The sequence below is a fragment of the Dysidea avara genome, chromosome 6 (assembly GCF_963678975.1).
Source record: "Dysidea avara chromosome 6, odDysAvar1.4, whole genome shotgun sequence".
Taxonomy (NCBI): Eukaryota; Metazoa; Porifera; class Demospongiae; order Dictyoceratida; family Dysideidae; genus Dysidea; species Dysidea avara.
This window is the reverse complement of record NC_089277.1, coordinates 8929523-8952562: the sequence shown is the minus strand read 5'-3', so window position 1 is coordinate 8952562 and position 23040 is coordinate 8929523. Positions and strand designations below refer to the sequence as shown.

At 35.6% G+C, this 23040-nt stretch overlaps 2 protein-coding genes and 1 long non-coding RNA gene across 3 annotated transcripts; 2 read left to right on the top strand and 1 right to left on the bottom strand.

The window, feature by feature from the left end:
- The first annotated feature begins 3189 nt into the window (after nucleotides 1–3189).
- Nucleotides 3190–7667, top strand: LOC136258735 (extracellular serine proteinase-like). The gene is made up of 6 exons (XM_066052086.1): nucleotides 3190–3499; nucleotides 3582–3734; nucleotides 3791–3919; nucleotides 4523–4694; nucleotides 5159–5561; nucleotides 7136–7667. The coding sequence occupies exons 1-6, from the start codon at nucleotides 3209–3211 to the stop codon at nucleotides 7521–7523; spliced, it is 1536 nt and encodes a 511-aa protein (XP_065908158.1). The 5' UTR covers nucleotides 3190–3208; the 3' UTR covers nucleotides 7524–7667.
- Nucleotides 7668–12635: 4968 nt separating this feature from the next.
- LOC136258632 (uncharacterized) lies at nucleotides 12636–13379 on the bottom strand. Its single transcript, XR_010702895.1, has 2 exons — nucleotides 13242–13379; nucleotides 12636–13188 (listed from the first exon to the last, which is right to left on the bottom strand). It is a non-coding gene; the product is annotated as an uncharacterized lncRNA (long non-coding RNA).
- A 5843-nt stretch (nucleotides 13380–19222) lies between these two features.
- LOC136257191 (extracellular serine proteinase-like) lies at nucleotides 19223–22772 on the top strand. Its single transcript, XM_066050263.1, has 6 exons — nucleotides 19223–19518; nucleotides 19593–19745; nucleotides 19795–19923; nucleotides 20483–20654; nucleotides 21354–21759; nucleotides 22308–22772. The coding sequence occupies exons 1-6, from the start codon at nucleotides 19237–19239 to the stop codon at nucleotides 22693–22695; spliced, it is 1530 nt and encodes a 509-aa protein (XP_065906335.1). The 5' UTR covers nucleotides 19223–19236; the 3' UTR covers nucleotides 22696–22772.
- The last annotated feature ends 268 nt before the right edge of the window (nucleotides 22773–23040 follow it).

The following is a 23040-nucleotide window of genomic DNA, read 5'->3' as shown; positions in this document are numbered from 1 at the left end:
TTGTGCAAAAGGAAATTAGTTAGCATGTGAAACGTATTGTACAGTTTTATGCAATGGACAAACACATCAAACATTATGATACAGTATAATTCATGTTTATGTACAGAACTGTACATTTGTTGTACATTTGTATACCAGTGTATTAAAAGTAGCTGTAATTCTGAAGTTTTTGCACCATTTGATGAACACTCATAAAACTAACCCCATGCAAAAAAAACCAAAGTGGGGGAGGGGAGTGTAGGTGGCTGAAGGATTGTGTGGTAAGTTGCCAGTGGAAGTGACAGACTAAAGGAAGTTCTTTTCCTTCAGTGTGCAAAATGTGTAGCATGTTCAAGCTAGCCCAACCTCCCCCTCCCCCCCCCCCCCCCCCAAAAAAAAAAAACTGCTGAGATTGAAATTTCCACTGAGAGGAAGAAAATAAGGAAAGAAATAGTAACTACTCTAACAAAGGTCTGAAATTGGAAGCAACTGTAGTTAATTTAATAAGCAGCTATCGCATCATTGGATTTTAAGGCAATGTGTCATTGGATTCAGTTTTAGCCAATTTTAATTATAAGATGGACCACAAAAGAGTTTTTTTTGAAAAATAGCTATCACAAGATTGAATCTGTAACCAATTTTAAGGAAATAGTCCATAAACTGAAAGATAGGGAATAAAAAAAGGAAAATGGTTGAAAATATTTATCATAAAACTTGAGGTATACGTACAGTTAAATGATTGAGATTTAAAATCACATCATAATGCTGACTCTTTACTATTTTGTAATGCAGGTGCTATTTTGGTTTGACTTTTACAACTATAATCACCATCACTATTTACATACAACTAGCTTTTTGGTAACAATTAATCCCTTTATTCATTCCTTAGACTCCTATAGAAGTTTCCTGTTCAGTGATCTATCATTATTTTTAAACTTCTATTGCACAGGCTACGTACTTGTAAAATGATTCAGTGTTGCTGTTGAGTAGTATGACACAATAATTTTGTTAAGAGCAAAAAAGTAATTATGGCTTGGGTTAATTTAGCATAGCTACTATATAGATAATAGTAAAGAACTACTTTTTAACATAATTGTAATGTTATTTGCTTTGGAGAAGATGTGCCTTCATCCATCTTTATGGTCAATTCCCTTCCAGATCTCCTCTATAATATAGCTGTCCATGGTTATTAAAAGTCATGATTCAGTGGCCTCAAGCATTCATGGCATCCAAAGCAACACCGGTTATTGTGAAATGAAAACAAGTTTGAATTTGAATGAGTAAATCCCACTGACAATAGCTTCACAGTAGACTTCATGTAGTGTGCTACATGCACTGGCAAAAGCTTCAATAAATGGTACATATGCTTGCAATCTGGTGATGGGGTTATGGGCTAGATTTCAATGAAAAATTGAAAACAAATTTACTAAACTAATTGTTACTCATTTTAATGAATTTAGTGAAGATTATGATGTGATTGGAAACAAGACCTTCCTCATGCATGCAAAGCCCTTACATGTTTATGTTGTTGCAGTATATTATGTCTTTGCGATATATATTGTGACTTTAATGTGACTCAGTGTAACAAATAGTATATGCATATGATGTGGCTTTTTGCTCTTGCAGACATGCCATTATTCAACCTGCATACCTTGCCTTGTTTAGCCTGGGGAGGAAAACTGATCTGGAATGATGGTTGATAATATCGTCATAGTGGTGACAAATATAATACCCGATGTGTTAACGGTGTGCTACATGTACTCCAAAATTGTACCTTCATGAAAGCAGGGTACCAGGTGTTTGTAGACTACCTATGTTATATATTTTGTAACAGTAGTAGAGACTCGCTAAGGCAGAAGAATAGACTCCTTTAAATGATTTGTAATTTTTATGCTACTATTAATTTAGGGAGCTAGACGACTGTCTCCTTCTAAATATTGAGGCTGTCCACAATTAAGGAATTAAGAGAGGTTCCACTGCTATGCAGTGGTCTCACGCTGGCATTACTGCACGGAAATCATTTTCATAGCATAATATTATTCCAGCTTGATGATGAAAATAAAGGCCTTTTGTAATATATTGTACAGGTTGACAGCCTGATAATATTTCTAATGTATTATACTCATGTTGCAAGGTGATATAGTTGTATACATTTTGTAGTGCAATTTTCAGGCACCTGTGTATGAAGTTTAGCGGCATATTCATAGGTGGTCCTGCACTGTATAAGTAAGCAGTGAAATATGTGGCAAAATTAATGAATGGTACCACAAATTCTTAGTGATAGTCACTAAAATGTACAGTGACGTTTGCTATTTGTCACAGATTTTACTACTTGTTTTTAGCAACATAATATTATTAAAGATGTTTTACTGTGTAAGATATCCTTTTGTGCAGGAAGGATATTGAAATGGACAAAGTACACAATACGCTAACTTTGTGTTTATGTACGGAATCGTGCATTTGTGAGGCTTTAATTTTCAATATTTATGGTGCATGTATATTAATTTTCAGCAAAGCCATACAATGAATAGTATGTTGGTAATTGTTCCCAAACAATACAGTCCAGCAAAGTGATGATTTGAGCTGAAAGGAAGGAAATGATAAAAACAAGCACTTTATGTAGCCACTGAGATACATTACAAAGTCAAAAACCTTAGTGGCGCACCTGCACACCACCATAAACTTCATCTTTAGTTTCTCAACCCCACTCCATTACTGCTAGTTTTCCCTATCACATCAATGATTATTATACCAGACCAGTGAGTTATTATTAAGAAAAAGTTAGTAGTTGAGTTAGAGCAGGTCGCATGCATTCTGAGTCATGTGAACAATTTAATACAAAAATAAATGTATATTGCTTACCCACATTGCTATTATACTTGTTCGCATTACAATCATATATTTCATTTAAAAGTGCAAGAATATATATACAGTGTAAAACTTTCCTGCATGTAAGATATGTATATTATATAATATATATATATATATGTCTTCCTATAATTTAAACTATCACCTATATATGTATAATCCTGTACATTGTGTTTATCCTGTATAGATAGTTTGTATATACACAATACACATGATTGCAATATAACTACCTTACAAGGAGTCATAAAGTTGACAGAATCCTAATAACATATCCACCAAAAATTGTTATAAAAGCAGCAACAGTTGTGATGGAGGAGAAGAACAAAGTTGAGTATCAAAGAGTTAATAAGGAGCAGTCAAGATGATGTTTAAATATCAGCTACAGAAGATCCTTCTTGTAGTTGCAACTATGGTCATGATCACTTCAGCTATGAAATGTGATAAGTTGATACTTACCAGTGATACAGTGGGGAATAATGGAGCAACATCAACTCAGACTATACTGGAGACTGGCCGATACATGGTCACTACCACTCTTTACACCAGATCAAACAAAATTCAATCTCTCATTAAAAGACTAAATGGAGCTAGTAACATTCAGTATGCAGATGAATCATTTACAGCCACACTAGTTCCTAAAGATTTGAAGAAGGTATGTATAATTCTATTGCATGCATATAGCTAGTGAATGTATTTTCTTGCTGCATAATTCTCATCTCTGCTTGTGTCCACAGTTATGTCACAGTGACCTGGTGGAGTCTATTAAGATGGTTGAACTGATGGACAACTCTTACAAGTGTCAGAAGATGATCAGAGGTAGACAAGGATCTGTCATTCCATCCAGCTACATTGTGATGATGAAGGAGAACTGTAACATGACTAAAATGGTGAGTGCATGGGTATCCTTGGTATCATATTTAATGCTGTATTATATTACTGTTAGGTGTCAGCCATTGCAAGTGCAACAAATGATATTGACAATTCTGTGATGATTGATGGTGTTAAACAATTTCACACTTCACGTCGTCGTCATGGAGCCATAGCAAAAATGAATCATGATGGAGTTGACATGGTAGGTACTCAGAACAATAAGTGACTTACTCCACAGTTTGTAATAGCTTTAAGTATTTACATACATCATTGTGTGTGTGTATTTGTACATGCACTCTCTATATAGTGAAGCAGCATATATATCCAACTGGATAGAGCTCTGACCTGGTAATCATGAGCTTCCAGGTTTGATGCATTGTGATGTCCAATTACTTTAGCTGTTATTTTTCCTTGAGCAAGAATTTTACTCACATTGTTCCAGTCTACAAAGCTGTATGTATTAAGAGCCTAATGACCTGACAACTATAGTGGGAAGTAAATGCCCAACTGTTGCTGCATGTCTTGCTTGAGGTCATGCTACCTGTCAATGTGGAATTTTGAATTCCATGGCCTGTATAAATCCATATAATACAAACATTTCCTCTGTTGGTTACTAATCCTGCTCCAGAAGGTTTTGCCTGTACAGACTCAAATGCCTGAGTCATGTGTAGACACCCCAATGCTGCTTCACTGAGCAGCAATAATTATATAAGTATATTTTGTGTACAGCTGCTGGAGCTTTACATTACATTACATTTTAACCATTGTGTATGGTTAATCACTTATAATATCATTACATTGTCAGATGTGTCAACAATCAGATGTGGAATACATTGAAGAGGATCAGATGGCAAAAGCAGTAGGACAAACTTCACAGTGGCATTTAGATAGGATTGACCAATATGATCTCCCACTGGATGGGCAGTATTCCCCCATCAACAATGGAGCAGGAGTTGACATCTACGTCTTAGACACAGGTAAGGTGATATGTTATATACACCCCAACATTTACAAACTATACTCCTTCTTCACTCCCTATGATAACTTATTATATTGTAGTGGCCATTAGTACTCAGTATCAGTATATATGTGTGGTAAAAAATGATCGCTTGTTGATAATTTATTTCATGATTTTATAAATCTTATTTTTATGTTACAACCCACTGTTCTTAATCATTTTCTTTTCAATATGTATGACTGCAGTTACTGAACCCCTAAGGGTACCTAGTGTTTGGATAACTAAGTTACAAAAGGTGTAAAATTTTTGAAGGCTTGTGTAAAACTTATGTAGAGAAGTTACAGAAGTAAACACTTTTTGTGTGTATTATATTAGAAAATTTGCTATAATTATTAACTGTGATAGAACAGTCATTTGGAGGTCTGATAACTGAGACTTGTATCCACTGCATGCACTTGTAAAAGGTTTATTTATACATTACAGGAATTAGATACGATCATGAAGAATTTGAGGGAAGAGCTAAATATGATTCTTTTGATCCCATTGATAACACAACTGGCAGTACTCAACAAGGAAGAGATTGCAATGGTCATGGAACTCATGTTGCTGGCTTAGTTGCTGGAAGGACTTTTGGTGCAGCTAAAGGCGCTACGGTGTACAGTACACGTGTGCTTGACTGTAATGGAAGCGGCCCATACAGTACTATCATTCTTGGAATAAACCATGTTATTGGAGTGAAGTCAACAAGGAAGAGGAGACGTATCATCATTAATATGTCAATAGGGGGACCCCCATCTCAAGCAGTACATGATGCTGTTGCAGCTGCTAATGATGCTGGGATACTAGTGGTGGTGTCTGCTGGCAATGACTTCACTGATGCATGCAGGCCAGTAGCCACACACACACATGCGCGCACACACGCACGCACGCACGCACACACACACACACACACACACACACACACACACACACACACACACATACACACACACATACACAAACACACACAAACACACACACACATAAATGGCAGGTGGCACAAATAAAGGGTTTGTTTAAAGGTGGTGCCATCACATGTTTATCTAATCCATACATACCCAGTGAATGCCATCTGATACAATCCTGAGCTTCCTTATACCATGATGTTTCATCTATCCCACATTTCTTCAAATCCTGATGGACCTTGTCCCTCCAACGAAGCTTAGCACTATGTGCAGGATGCTTTTGAGGGAACCAGCCAAATAACACCTTCTTCGGGTGTCTGTTTTCTGGCATTCTAGCAACATGTCCCAACCGTCTTAGCCTGCACTATGTTAGTAAGTCACCAATACTCTCTACCATACCAAATCTACTAACCAACTCAGCAGTAGTAAGGTGTTCCTTCCACTGAATATATAGATCTGCTAACACCCAAGATTGAACGAACACATTGTTGGTGGAACGTGTCTAACCTACTAATCAGCTCTTGGGTGGGGGCCCAGGTTTCAGCACCATATAACAACACTCCCACCACTACAGATCTCCAACATCAAATCTGATGCAGTGAATACAGAATCACAGAGACTACCAAAAGCTCTAGATGCTTGTGCAATCCTACAACTAACTTCGCCAACTGTCCCACCACATGCCTCAAACAATGATCCCAAATACTTAAACTCATCAACAACTTCCACTACACCTCCATCCAAGTCCAATGGGGCCAGGTCATCACCAGTTAGACTAATCCCAGCAACCAGCAGCTTCGTCTTAGGGTCACTCAGGGTAAGACCAAGCTCACTAGCTAGCTAGCTAGCTTCATCAAACATCCTGGCAGCCAAAACCATATCCTCTCTACAAGAGCACACCAGAGCAGCAGCATCCGCAAACAAGCAATCTGACACACACACACACACACACACACACACACACACACACACACACACACACACACACACACACACGCACGCATGCACGCACATGCACACACAACACAACACACACACAAAACAGTCATCTGTCCAATGGTGTGACTTTCTTCAAGCCTTCAACAACTATGCATGCATTAATTTTTGCAAATGCTAGCATGGATAGTGTGGGTTTTAAAATTTACAATCCCAGCTTATATAATCAAGCCAGCAGCCAGCTTAGCATGTAAAATACTTCGATGCTTTAAAAAGCAGTGCTTCTTATTACATGAATCCCATGCAAAGACTTGCTGTGGTAATATTTTAGAATAAGTATTGTTGTGGTGGGCTGCAGATGCAAACATTGGCTAAATGATTACTTTAAAAGCAAAATTTTTATGTATATAGATTCTGGAAATTATGTAGATATGCATCCATAATGTAGAACAAGGTGTAACAGGCTAGCAGAAATTTGTATAAAAATTGTACGTAACTTTTGTATAGTTAACTGCATACAAACCATGCACTCCATGATGATAATGATGTATGTATATACTACATAATTCCTATTCAACAGTCAGACACCTGCTGCTTCACCTGTTGCTCTAACAGTTGGAGGAACACGTCAAGGTGATAATCTTTATAATACACCAAATGGTGGAACAAACTATGGAAGTTGTGTAGACATATTTGCTCCAGGACAGAATATAAGAAGTGCAGGACATTCCAGTCGTACTGCTGTGGCTATATATAGTGGTACTTCACAAGCTACCCCACTTGTGAGTGGAGTAGCTGCTATCTATTGGAATGAGGACAGATGGGCTACACCACAACAAATAAAAGATGACATTATTTCATCTTGCACCCTCTTTAGGCTTAATTTATATGAAATTGAATCATTTATATTACGTTTTGAAACATCAAATTGTCTCCTGAATGTTAATTCATTTTTTTTCCTGTATTAAAACAGATAGCAAACTGGAGAGGCTGATAATTCAGATATATTTGATAGATTTGGACTTCTGAACTTCTGTTTATTACATACATAATAAATATATATGTAACGTTGAGCAATATTTTGTAATTGCTTGCACTCATCATTCATTAATATTCTAATCACTAGTATTATATTGGGCATAATAAGTTTAACTGAAAAGTACGAAGGAACCATGTTGGTGAAGCAAGAGACATGGTGGTAACAATTAAGCTGTGTGGAATAATTACATATAATTGTGGTCTATTTATAGCCATAGTAGTAGGGTTTTCCCCATTAGTTTAATGCATGTTTCATTGTTTACTTTTTAATTGTTGATACATGCAACTGTTCTACATCAGGTGACGGCTTTGCTATGGTATTTTAACCAGTGTCTAACCTGGCTAACCATGAATTTTTTCACCTTTTCAAACATACTTTCTGTAACAACTTTAAACAGGCTGTATAGGACCAGGAGTCCTACAGACCTTCAGCACTTGTACTGTAAAGGCTTAATAAATAAATAAATAAATAAATAAATAAAATAACTCATATGGTGGTCACATTTACTGTAAAGTATCTTAGCTAGCTATAGGTACTTCTGTCTTGTCTATATGTATACAAGGATTTTGAGCTAGACACACTGTTCAGAACAGTAGCTTTGTACATTTTGTCTAAGATACCAGCTAGAATGGTACACAAACTACAATATCCAAACTATAAGAGATGAACAAATTACAACAGTATGATTATGAAAGATGGGACAAAATTTTCTATCTTTACCAAAGTCACATCTAAAAATACCACCAAAATGGCTGGTGTGTTCAATGACTATCAGTAAAACAAGTCAATTATAATACAAGATTATTTTCTTTGTTGAAAGCATAATAACCTCATTTATGCCAAAAATGATCATCCGTTCCTGAATTATGGAATGTCCAACCAAGAGCCATGGTATATATTCTCTCAAACACTGCTATAGCATAAAACCGGTTGAGTTGCCATAAAACCGGAAAAAACTGAAATACTCTAATAGAACATTCACCTACCTAATCAAGGGTTCACCCAAATATAACATGACCATTTCATTAGAGTCAATCTTTTAACTACAATTTATGCTATATATCTTCTATAACTGCAGAAATTTTAGGAAATAATTTCGGGGAAGAAAAAAGAATTGCTAAAAAGAATAATAGGAAGATTTAAATACATATGCATACTCCATGACTTCCTAGTGGTGTTATAATTTGATATGTACATATGTCTAATAGATATCTTGTGAGCATATAATTATAATGGAGCATATGGGGTGCAACAGGAAAAATTTAGACTAAGGGTGCAAATGTTGCTCAAAAACAGTTTCAAACACACATAAATAGATCCATTACTATAATATGCTATCATTACACACCAACTAAACCACACACACTTATGTACAAAATAATTATGTGTATCACTACAGACATGCAGGTGCTAAAAGTGTGATGATGTGAGCTCAGGAAATTCTCCCTGCATGTTTCCTGACCATGCATGAGAATATGTATAGTAAGAATTACTTACTCACTAGGATTGTGAACGCTAAACAGCTAAGAGTACTAAGTGCAGTTTCAAAAGAAAAAAGAATGGTTACATAAATTGCATATGTAATAGTTATACCACGGGCATGAGTGCTTTGCCTGATATATATACATGCGCCTGAGGGCCGCAGGCCAAGTGCGTATATAAGGCAAAGCACAAGTGCCCGTGGTATAACTAATATGTTCTACTTTAACATGCAGACTTACCTAATTGGCAAAATCTTTAGTTGTTACACCCTTCTCTTATATAGGGAACCAAATAAGCTGTGATTGTGAGATTGAATTTTGCCAAACAAGCTGTGATTGTGGGATTCAATTTTAATACATCAAACAGTAGTTTGATTTTACTTTTGTTAATATAGTAATTTTAAGAGACTAGTGTTAATTATGTTACTTTAATTACTACATTTACAAAAGTAAAAAACAAATTACTGTTGATGTATTAAAATTGAATCCCACAATCACAGCTTGTTTGGCAAAATTCAATCTCACAATCACAGCTTGTTTGATTCTCTATATAAGAGAAGAGAGATAACAGTGTAACATCAAAGAAATCTAATGATTTCTGTAGCAGTGCATATATCTTGTTAAGGCAGTGTGTATATCTCGTTAACATTTAGAGTCAGTGCAATATGTAATATAATATGCACTGGCTGTCCATTGATCTGAGGTGTGAAAGTGGTACATGTTCCAATTTACTGCCCATTTCAACTTTATTTTTAAATTGAAACTACTAATACAAAATATGAGACAAAAAATCAAAAATCAAAAAATCTATTAATGATCTCGTTCAGTATTGAAATAATGCCAATCTGTGGTGTACCTTAGTCACAGTCTAGATAGTATCTTGAAGTGCTGACATAAAGATGGAGCAGAAATATAACTGTGTGAGGCATACATATTAAAAAAATGCAATGAGCCCCACAGTTGGTCTGTAACTAGCTTTACTTTTTGGCTTGTTTACTTACCTGCATGTCCTTTTGTTTATACAAGCATAATAATTATTCAAAACAAAATTGAAAGTCTTCAAATTTGTGATTCTCTATAAAATGAGTTATTTCTGTACTTGGAATATAGGAGTGGCATATGGTGGGTTGGAGGTGCGGACCTGTTTAATAATAACACTGCATATGTTTTGGTTTTAAGCTCATGTTTATATAACACATAAGTTAATCTACCTACATGACAAAGGTCATATATTATGTATCTGTACCAAGGGTGGATTTAGGGGGGTGCTTCTCAGCACCCCCATCAAAAATTTTACCATAGGAAGCTTCTAGAAGTTGCAGTATAGATACAATTGCATCTTATATGTATGCATGGACAATGAAAAGATGGAAAGAGAAGGGAGAATGGCTAATATTACTTAGAATTACTAAGAGGGATTCAAATTATACTTTTGGTGTGAGACTTAACCTTAAAATCAAGACACTCTAATAGAACAGTCAACTATTCTAATAGAACATCCATCATAATGTTTTTTTCAAGAAGTTTCCAGTGTGTTTTCTTGACCTGTGCACTGACTGCTATCTTACCATTGGTCCAAATATTCTGCCATATACTAATCACTTTCTGAGAACAACTTCTGTAAAATAGTTTAATAATATATAGTGGGTATTTTCAGTTGTTGCTACAAACTTGATTCTTGGGTTGACATGCTAAAGTAATACAGTTAATTTCTTAGCATATATACAGTTAACAAGGCTGTAGTGTCTGAGAACTGTTTGTTATTGCCTTATCAGTACCAAAGTTCCATGCTGCATTTATCTGAATCTAGCATCAATTGAAGTTAATAAAATTTAATGTCATACAGGGTTGCACTCCCAACCCCTTGAAGCTCAACTTTATAAGCTCAAATGATACCACAGCATTTAGGCTGTCACGTTATAAGGGGGTTAGTTGTGGCCAAAACCTAGTTGTATATGTAAGTGACTGGTTGTAAAAAAATTAATATGGTGATGGGGCCATATATATATAGTTGTAAAAAGTCAGATTGAAATAGCAACAGAACAGTCTGTGGTTATTATATACTACAAAGTTGAAGTTATTTTTGTGTGCATTTTAAATCTCTACAATGACCTTAAGATCCAATCCTGTGTATAATCCACTATTATGTATTTTCTTATAATCCAATACTATAGCATTTAAAAATGTAGTTCTGTTTTTCTAAAATTGCTTGTAACTGAACTCATCCATCTTGTACCCACAATCTTTCAGTACAATAGAGTATTTGGTTAAAAATAACTTCCAGATTCAATCTTGTGATAACTATATCCCAAAAATTTCCAGAGGAAGCATCACCCCAGACCCCCCCTAGCTGGAAAATTCTACGTATGCGTACTCTACACACTGCATGGTGAATGTATACTTGCCTTCTCTTCATTGTTACTGTTTGGACGTTATAGTTGGAGCCATGAGACTATAAAGCACACTAGCTATACTTTAAGCTAAGCAATACACTAAATTAAGCAATCTTGTATATTGATGAATTTACCATATTCGTGAATTGATGTAATCAATTAGCAAAAAACCAAAACTCTAAAATTGCTAAATTTAATGTGCTGCTAAATTAAGGTATTTGAAACACATAATTGATGGCAAGTATTGATCTCATATAGCTGATATTCATATCCTTCCCCTTCCTGTTCTTTATGTAAAGAATATATTTTTAGTTACTGGCTGTGCCTTTATATGACAGTTAGTTTTACAACTGTTCTTGGATAATGGTGTCATTTCATCATTATTACACTTAGGTGATTCACAATGCTTTACAAGCATTGTACAAGCATTGTGAATCACTTAAACAAAGTGGCGTAATTTTTCAGTCAAAAATATTACCAAATTTAACACTGAATAGGCTAAATTTGCAAAAATTTTCTGTGGGGTCATGCCCCCAGACCCCCCTAGATAGAGCATGTTCCGCACACTATAGCTAGTTGTATTAATCATTTGTCACTTTTCATAGCCAACCAACCATTATGTTAGCACTCCCTCAAATCCTAGATCCACCCCTGCAATGCATGCATGGATAGTCACTTTATTTAAAGTTTAATTATTATGCCAATGCAGCCATGCTGTGAGAAAGGGTGTGGCCCTCCAAAAATGCCAGGGTGAATGAAATCAAAGGTAGTGGCAAGAAATTGCTGCAATGATGCTAATGCTAATCATTTTTGATGATTATACTTTTGGATGGCTGCACCATTTTTTCACAGCTTGGCTGTTTTGGTATATATGTTAAGAAGGTCTTTAGAAGACACAATGCAATTGTGAAAACTTCTAGCTATATGACAACATGGTCATACCTTTTTTGTACAGCATACATGATAGCTCCACACATATAAAAATAAGTGAACAAGCTGCTTGAACAGCTGAATCATCTACAGTAGTATATAGTTCACGAAGTGAAGCCACTGCCTGCAGAAACAACCACTAGTATCCTCTCATTTGTAGCAGCTCTGGCTGCAGCTTGTGAGCTTGTAATCGAGATCCCCCAAATGAAATATGATAATCCTTCTACTTCTGTTTCCTTTTTTGACCCTAATCACATGGTTTATTCCAAGAGTGATTGTACTATATGGGCCACATACATTGCACCCAAGCACTCTTTTAGCTGCACCAAGAGTCCTTCCAACAGCTAATGCAGTTCCATAATAACCACAATCTCTTCCTCATTCATTACCGCTTCATCAGTGGGATCAAAGGGATAATACCTTGCTCTTCCCTTCTTGATCATAGGTACTTGCTCTGGCCACCTGCCACTCCATGATTGATTGATTGATTTTTAATTTAACCTCACAGTAATCAGCATAGTTGTTTTTCCTTACCGGAGCATTACACACATACAGGGTTACACATAAAAGTACAATGACAAGCAGACAAGGTGACATATACAAAAACAACTATATTACACAAATAAAAATACAATTAACTATTCACTACACAACAAGAAGTCAAAAACAGCAGCCGGAAAGTTTGATGATAAAATATAGCCCCATAAAGATGTGAAGAGTGAAATTGTCTCATGCCATCAACCATCACAGAACTGTCAATATCATTTGTAGTGCATAGCACTGGTAATGGCTGATGTCTATGTAACAGCAATTATAACATAGCCATTGACTGCATCCACTCACCATTTTAGTCATGTTACAGTTTTCCTTCATCATCACAATGTAGCTGGATGGAATGACAGATCCTTGTCTACCTCTGATTATCTTCTGACACTTGTAAGAGTTGTCCATCAGTTCAACCATCTTAATAGACTCCACCAAGTCATGCTATGGATACAAACACAGATAAATGTTTGGCACAGTTTTGTATGTGTGGCATGTCTATCAATATGGTTATGGTTGCATGGTAATATTGTATACTTTTCCTTTGATACCCTACCAGTGGCTAGCTATGGTTACTGTAACACTATACTTTCCTCTACATCAGTAAGGTATACCTTCTTCAGATCTCTATGAACCAGTGTGGCTGTAAATGATTCATTTGAGCACTAAATGTTACTAGCTCCATTTTAGTGTTGCGTTTTGGTTGAAGAGTCGTATACTATGTATTGGCTAGTCTCCAATATATATAGTCTGAGTTGATGTTGCTCCATTATTCCCCACTGCATCACTGGTAAGTGTCAACTTGTCGCATTTCATAGCTGAAGTGATCATGACCATAGTTGTAGCTCTACAAGAAGGATCTTCTGTAACTGATATTCAAACATCATCTTTTGTTAACTCTTTTATATTCAATTTGTCCTATTCCTTCATCTGTCACATTGCTTTTATAATAATTTAGGAGGATCTGTTATGTAGACTCTGTGACTCATTATATAGGGTAAATTATTTTGCAAGCTGTGCATTTTTGTGCTGGAAAGTAATGGTTCTGATTAAGAATTAACTGATCAACAAATTTACAGAAACTGAAAACTATACAAATTTTCCGTTCTATACGCAAACACAAATTAGAATAATGCAATGAACATAACAATAACATTGTGGTAATCTTATGCATGAAAGCCACTAATGTGGACATAAAATATGAAGCCATGAACAAAGTGAAAACAATACTGTAACAGAGCAAAGTGTTCTTTTACTACTTCGTCCCTCAATAGTCACTTGATTAGAATCTTCTGTACACTGAACCCTAACCCAATGGTTCTTAACATTTGCTGCTGTATATACAGGCTACCTGGAAACCTTCTGAGACAGCTAGATATCAATAAAGAACCTCACACAAGTATATCTTTACAGTTAAGGGTAAAGCTTACTTACACATATAGCTATGCAATATGTGTTCACCATTCTGGCTTTACTCTACCCCTTTAGACATGCTTTGCTTTTATAAGGCGCATTCCTGACAACAGTGGTGTTTGAAAGTTACATGCAGGCATATAACATGCATTAACGTACATATGTATGTTATAGCATATACTTACACTTTTTTGCTGCAGTTGTGATAACAAAATCAACACTTTTATATGGTAGAAATTATACCTCTCAATTCACTGTTCTCCCATCATTTGAATCAAAAGGACATAAAGCTTGCAATAAAAACTAATTCATGCACAGTTTGTTTCTATAATAACTTAATTTATAGACAGAACATTCGATTTTCCATACTCTGTGAATGCTATCCCACTAGGAACCCCTGAGAAGGCTTAAAGCTTGTGAATACAGGGAGTCAGAAACATGTAGCTGAAATGTAAACAATGTAGAAAAGAATCCCAGACCCAGTGGTGACTTGATCTCCCACAACATGCAGTCTAGGCATGCACCAGAGGAGATCTTCTCTGCATTCAACCTCTACTTAACCATTGACTTCTTGCCAGTAAATGATTTTAATCTGTGAATGCTATCCCACTATGGATACATTGATCGCTTATCCTTTAAAAATTCCAAAGTACAAAGATTGCATTTTGCTTGTAGATATTTTAAGAATTATAATCATTTTGTTGCAGTAAATAAGTATAAGGAGCCAAAAATAAAGTATAAATGATATAGAGCTTATACTATACAATATAGGCATTGTCCATTCCAAAGTTGTCCATTCCTATGCCGATTGAGTGTTATTGTAACTGTGTAGGCTGACTATAACAAGACAATCCACATCATAGCATGTAGACAAATTGTTGCATATGATTCTTCCTTTACACATGATAGACATGTATAATTAGTCAAATGAAGAATTTAAAATTATGGCTATACTATACTGAATACATTACATAACACATGTTATTGTGTGTAAAGAAGCTGAATGTATACAAAAGTACAGTTCTGTACATAAACACAAATTATAGTGTATAATTATGTTTGTATCTGTACTTTGTCCATTACATAAAACATTTCACATGCTAACTAAAATTAATTCCTTTTACACAAGAAGGATAACATATAAGTGAAATAATGAGGTCATACGTTGAGCCAAATCTGGAGCCAAAACATGAAGCCAAAAACTTTATAGCTACATAATGGTAATTATGCTGAAACTTGCAGTACAAATGTAACTTAACACTCTCACTATACTATATAATTTGGGAAAGTAATGAATGCAGAGAATGAATGAATGTGGAGATGCAATGCATGTAACACATCTCATAAGAATAATCATTTTTTGGTAGACAATTAAATGGCAGGATGTGTTGTAAACACACACATAGCTATGTAATATTGCATAATAATAATAGTATTACCTTTCAACTTTTTGCTATGATATGACCAAACTGACTATTAATCAATGCAATATATTATAGTAACAAAATAATTATCAGGATACATTTGCGACTGGATGTGTGAGAGGATACCCTTTTCACACACAAAGTGGACCCATTTTTGCACTATGAAGCTTCATAACTTGTTGATCATTTCATATAATTGCTGAAATTTTCAATGAATGTAGCTACAGTATCTGGCTGCATTTTGATACTAAAACTGAGCAAGTTAATCAGTATAAGGAGCCAAGTGTTATACATCATTTGTTTGCTGGTATGTAAAATGTGTGGAAAAGGTACCATTTTAAAATATACAGCTTATCAGTTGTGATAGATTGTAACTTGATGAATCTATTTAAGTAGATTGAAAATTTCAGCTGGAGTACAGCTACTTTTATTTGACAAAATTTCACAGTACTTTACAGCAAAATTCTTGGAATGGAGATGTCCCTGCAATTCTGAAGCTTTTGCACTGCACTATGGATGGCAATTTCATCACTTGGTCTAATAGCAACATTAAGCCAGCAAACGTTCCAACACTCAACTGTTACCCCACCTCCCTGGAAATTCTGTGAGGCAACCAACATGTTATTTTAAAAGAAATGTCCTTATAATTGGGTTTATCTAAAGTAGATACTATACACAGTAATGGCACCTATATCATGCTGCCTTTAACTTTCATGTGTTGTCAGAGAATAACCAATTATTGGAATATCGCCATGGTGATGGCAGACATTTGCTGTTCTACATATAACAGAAATTCTCAACATACATAGCTCAGCCCCAGATGTGTACTATCATTGCAAAACCGATTGATTAAAACATTGTAAAAGGACTGTATTTATGCCAATGTATTAAAATGGTGATGACCCAGTAATCTGAAGTTTTTGCACCAGGAAAGAAATTTAAGTAATTAACTTCTCTAACAAAGGTTTGAAATTGGAAGCCATTAATAAAAATAAAAAAAACAGCTATTATGGCACATGATTGGATTTCAGACAATTTTAATCAAACGATGGACCACAATTTCAAAAGTGATTTTAATTTTTGAAAAATAACTACATATCATTACATTGAATCTGTAAGCAATTTTAAAGAAATAGTCCATGAACTGAAACATAGGAAGTTAAAACAAAGGGAATTTAAAGAAATGTTGGAAAGTAGTTATCATAAGATTGGAACTTGAAGTAGCTAAACTTTTAGTTAAATGACTGAGATTTAGAATCACACGCATGACCTTGGCTTTTTACTATTTGGAATTCTGGTGCTATTTAGGTCTGACTTGTTTTACAGCTATCATTATTTACATACAATTAGCTTTTTGGCCACAATTGTCCCCTGTACTCATCCCTGAAACTCGTATAGCAATTGCCTGTTCACTGACCACTCATTATTATTATGTGCCTTACATCGATCTTTATGTTCATTTTCCTTCCAGATCTCCTGGCTAACAAAAGTCATGATTCAGTTTGTGGCCCCAAGCATTCATGGCATCCATAACAATACCAGTTATTGTGAAATGAAAACAACTTTGAATTTGCAATGAGTTAAAGTGTAAATCTCACTGGCCATACGGTAGATGGTTTGCTATATAAAGCTTCAATGAAAGGTGAAATCATTATAATAATACGCTTGCAATCTGGTGATGGTAGGCTTCAAAGAAAAAATTTACTGAACTTAATTATTGTTGATGAGTTTAGTGAAGATGATGATGTGAGTGGAAGCAAGATATGCAAACCCCTTACATGTTGCAATAGTCTTGGTTTTGTGACTCAGGTTAACAAATAATTCAGCATATCATACTGCTTTTTGCTCTTGAAGACCTGCCCATTAGCTAATTATTCACCATGCGTGCAGTGCCTTGTTCAGCCTGAGGAGTAAAACTAATCTGGAATGATGGTTGATTAGTATCTTCATAGTGGTGACAGATATACTGTAATACCCAGCATGTTAAGAGTCTAGTATGTAACATGTATACTCCACAGTTGTACATTCCTGAAAACAGAGGATGTTTGTAGACTATAACTATGGGGTAATATGTATGTATGTTTGTAACAGCTGAGACTCTCTGAGGCAGAAAGAATAGATTCTTCTTATTATACTAGTAATAGAACTAGATGACTGTCTCCTTTAATTTAAGGCTGTCCACAATTCACGGAGTTCATTAATTATGTGAAATTCCATTGTCATGCAGTAGTCTCAGCATATTCCAGTTTGATGAATAAAGAAATTATGTTTTTTTTGTGACTATATATACTGCATAGGTTGGCAGCCTGATAATTATAATCATGTTCTGAGATAATGTAGGTGATACCATTACAGTATATAGTCTATGCAGTGCATGAATGCATGCAGTTTTCAGCATCTACGTGCATGTGTATGATGTTTATGGTGTCATAGTCTGTTAGTAACATAGGTGGCCCTACACTGTAAAAATAAGCAGTGAAATTTGTGGACATTACTGCAAATTCTTATATAATGATGGTCATTAAAATGTACAGTGATGTACACTGTTTGCCACAGATTTCACTACATATTATTAAGAGCATATTAAGAGGATGTTTTACTGTGCAAGATATCCTTTTGTATGGGAAGGATATTGAAATGTACAAAGTACACAACATGCTAACTTTGTGTTTATGTACACAGTCATACATTTGTGTAGCTTTAATTTTCAATGTGTATGGTGCATTTAATTTGTATTCAGTGAAGCCATGCAACAAATCAGTAATTATTCCCAAACAATGCAGTCCAGCAAAGTGATGATTGAGCTAAAAGGAAGGAAAATGATAAAAACAAGCATTTTACAAAATCAGGTACATTACAAAATCAGAAACCTTAATGGCACACCAGGCCACATAAACTTCATTTTTGGTTTCTCATTTCCGCACCATTATTGTTTTCCTTATCACATCAATAGCTACCAGGCCAGTGAATTTTTATTTTAACTAATATAGTGACTATAGTTAGATCAAGTTGCATGCCACAAATTAGCTCATTAATACAAAAAGAAATGTACACTTGCTTACGTTTTGCATTTGCCTGCGTACATCTACATTTTCCCTATTACACTTGTTTACACTACAAACATATGTACATTTCATTTACAAGTGCAAGAAATACATGCAGTATATATAAAACTTTCCTGCATGTAAGATGTCAGGATGTGTAACTATGTATATGCCTTGCTATTATTTCACTATCACCTACTTATGTATATACCTACACCTTTGTGTTCATCCTACTAGTAGATAGTTTGTATTTACACAATACACATGCTTGCAATATAACTACCTTACAAGGAGTCATAAAGTTGACAGAATCCCAATAACATATCCACTAAAAATTGTTATAAAAGTAGCAACAGTTGTGATGGAGCAGTAGAACAAAGTTCGGTATCACATAGTTAATAAGGAACAGTCAAGATGATGTTTAAATATCAGCTACAGAAGATCCTTCTTGTAGCTACAACTATGGTCATGATCACTTCAGCTATGAAATGTGACAAGTTGATACTTACCAGTGATACAGTGGGGGATAATGGAGCTAAGACTATACTGGAGACTGGCCGATACATGGTCACTACTACTCTTTACACCAGATCAAACAAAATTCAATCTCTCATTGAAAGACTAAATGGAGCTAGTAACATTCAGTACTCAGATAAATCATTTACTGCCACACTGGTTCCTAAAGATCTGAAGAAGGTATATACAATTCTATTGCATACATGCATAGCTAGTTACCTGCATGTAATTCTCATCTCTGTTTGTGTCCACAGTTATGTCACAGTGACCTGGTGGAGTCTATTAAGATGGTTGAACTGATGGACAACTCATACAAGTGTCAGAAGATGATCAGAGGTAGACAAGGATCTGTCATTCCATCCAGCTACATTGTGATGATGAAGGAAAACTGTAATATGACTAAAATGGTGAGTGCTTGGTATCATATTTAATGCTGTGTTATATTATTACTGTTAGGTGTCAACCATTGCAAGTGCAACAAATGATATTGACAGTTCTGTGATGATTAATGGTGTTAAACAATTTCACACTTCACGTCGTCGTCATGGAGCCATAGCAAAAATGAATCATGATGGAGTTGACATGGTACGTAGGTACTCAGAACAACATGTAACTTACTTCACAGTTTGTAAAGGCTACATACATTATTGTGTGTGTGTGTGTATTGTACACTCTCTATGATAAAGTAGCATATACAGCCACTGGATAGAGTACTGACTTGAGGTTCAAAGTTTGATGCATAATGTCAGTTACTTTAGTGGTTGTTATTTCCTTGAGCAAAAAATTTTACTCACATTGCTCCAGTCTACAAAGCTGTATATTAAGAGTTTAGTGACTTGGCAACTAGGAGGAAAGCATATTCCCAACTGTTGTTTACTTGTGTAGAGATCATTGTGGAATTTTGAATTCCATGGCCTCTATAATTGAGTGATATATAGATATGCCATGCCTCTGTGGTTACTATAGTTCTGCTCCAGGAGGTTTTGTAGTTTATCCTGAGTGGTGTATAGACACGCCAGTGCTGCTTTGCTGAGCAGCAATAATTATATAAGTATATTTTGTGTACAGCTGCTGGAACTTTACATTGCATTACATTTAAACCATTGTGAATTGTTAATCACTTACAATATCATTATGTTGTCAGATGTGTCAACAATCAGATGTGGAATACATTGAAGAGGATCAGATGGCAAAAGCAGCAGGATGGACTTCACAGTGGCATTTGGATAGAATTGACCAATATGATCTCCCACTGGATGGGCAATATTCCCCCATCAATGATGGAGCAGGAGTTGACATCTACGTCTTTGACACAGGTAGGCTGATGTGTTACACCACAACATTTACAAACTACTCCTTTTTTACTTCCAATAATAACCCATATAATTATTGTAGTGACCATTGCAGGCGCGGATCCAGACTTTTAAAAAGGGGGATTCCACTCTGTAATTGCAACTTCAGCCTAGCTGTAAGTTGAAGACCGAAAAAAAGTCATCACTTGCTGACAAAAGCTGCCCCTCACCATAGATTCCCTCATCAACTTTATTTCCTTATTTATAACTAGATACATAGCTTGCTACACTACTGCTCAAAAGACTACTGCATGTGACTGCTCTATTAGAGTATCTTGAGTAAGAGAGGTTCTTTCAAAAGGGGGTTCCATGGAACCATTTGAACTCCCTGGATCTGCCCCTGCAGTAATACATATGTGCAGTGAAAAATGACTGCATGTTGACCATTTATTTCATTGTTTTCTAAATCTTTTTTATATGTTACAAATATGTACGCTATACAGTACTTGACCTCCTAAGGGCACCTATAGCTACGTAGTGTTTGGATAACTGTGACAAAAGGTGTAAAACTCTTAAAGACTTGTGTAGAGAAAAGTAAAACACATTTTGTGTGTATTATAATTGTTATGTATATTTGTATATTAACTCTTATAGAACAGTCAGATAATTGAAACTTTTATCCACTTGTTGTAAAAGTTACTATATATCATCTATACATTACAGGAATCAGATACGATCATGAAGAATTTGAAGGAAGGGCTAAATATGATTCCTTTGATCCCACTGATAACACAACTGGCAGTAATCAACAAGGAAGAGATTGCGATGGTCATGGAACTCATGTTGCTGCCTTAGTTGCTGGAAGGACTTTTGGTGCAGCTAAAGGTGCTACGGTGTATAGCACTCGTGTGCTTGACTGTAATGGAGATGGCCAATATAGTACTATCATTCTTGGAATAAACCATGTTATTGGAGTAGTGGAGTCAGCAAGGAGGAGGAGACGCATCATCATTAATATGTCATTAGGGGGACCCCCATCTCAAGCAGTACATGATGCTATTGCAGCTGCTAATGATGCTGGGATACTAGTGGTGGTGGCTGCTGGCAATGACTTCACTGATGCATGCAGGTCGGTAGCCACACAACACACAAACACACACACACACACACACACACACACACACACACACACACACACACACACACACACACACACACACACACATACACCACACACACATACTAGTCATCTGTCCAATGGTGTGAGCCTTATGCATCCATTTTGCAAATGCTGGCATGAAAACGTGTACCTTTAGAATTTACAATCCCAGCTGATATCATCAAGCCAGTGGTTTATAGCTTAGCATGTAAAATACTTTGATGCTTAAAAGCAGTGCTTCTTATTGTATAAATCCCATGCAATGAATTTCGCTGTGGTTATATCTCAGGAAAATTATTGCTGTGGTGGGCTGCATTGGCTAAATAGTTAATTTAAAAGCAACACATTCTGTAGCTATGCATCCATAATGTAGGACAAGGTGTAACAGGGCTAGTATTAATTTGTATAACGATTATACATAACTTGTATTCAAAGCTAACATGCATACTATATAGTAGTCCATGATATACGTAGTAACAATCTATGTATATATATACTGTATTATTTCTATTCAACAGTGAGACACCTGCTGCTTCACCTGTTGCTCTAACAGTTGGAGGAACACGTCAAGGCGATAATCTTTATAACCTACCAGATGATGGAACAAACTATGGAAGTTGTGTAGACATATTTGCTCCAGGGCAGGATATAAGAAGTGCAGGATTATCCAGTCGTACTGCTGTGGTTACATATAGTGGGACATCACAGGCTGCCCCACTTGTGAGTGGAGTTGCTGCTATCTATTGGAATGAGGACAGATGGGCTACACCACAACAAATAAAAGATGCCATTATTTCATCTTGTACCCTCTTTAGGCTTAATTTATATGAAATTGAGTCATTTACATTGCGTTTTGACACACCAAATTGCCTCCTGAATGTTCATCCAGATTTTTCCCTGTTTTAAAACAGGTAGCAATCTGCAAAGGCTGATGATTTAGAGATATTTGGTAGATTTGGACTTCTGTTTATTTACTATAACATTGAGCAATATTTTGTAATCATTTGTACTCATCATTCATTATTATTCTAAAAATGCTAATAATTAGTATTATATTGGGCATATATAAGTTTAACTGAAAAGCATACGAAGGATGTGGAGCAAGAAATGTGATAGTAACAGTTAAGCTGTGTGGAAACATCACACATAATTGTGGTCTATTTATAGCTATAGTGGTAGGGTTTTCCCCATTAGTTTAACACATGTTCAATTGTTTACTTTTAAACTGTCAATACATGCGACTGTTCTACA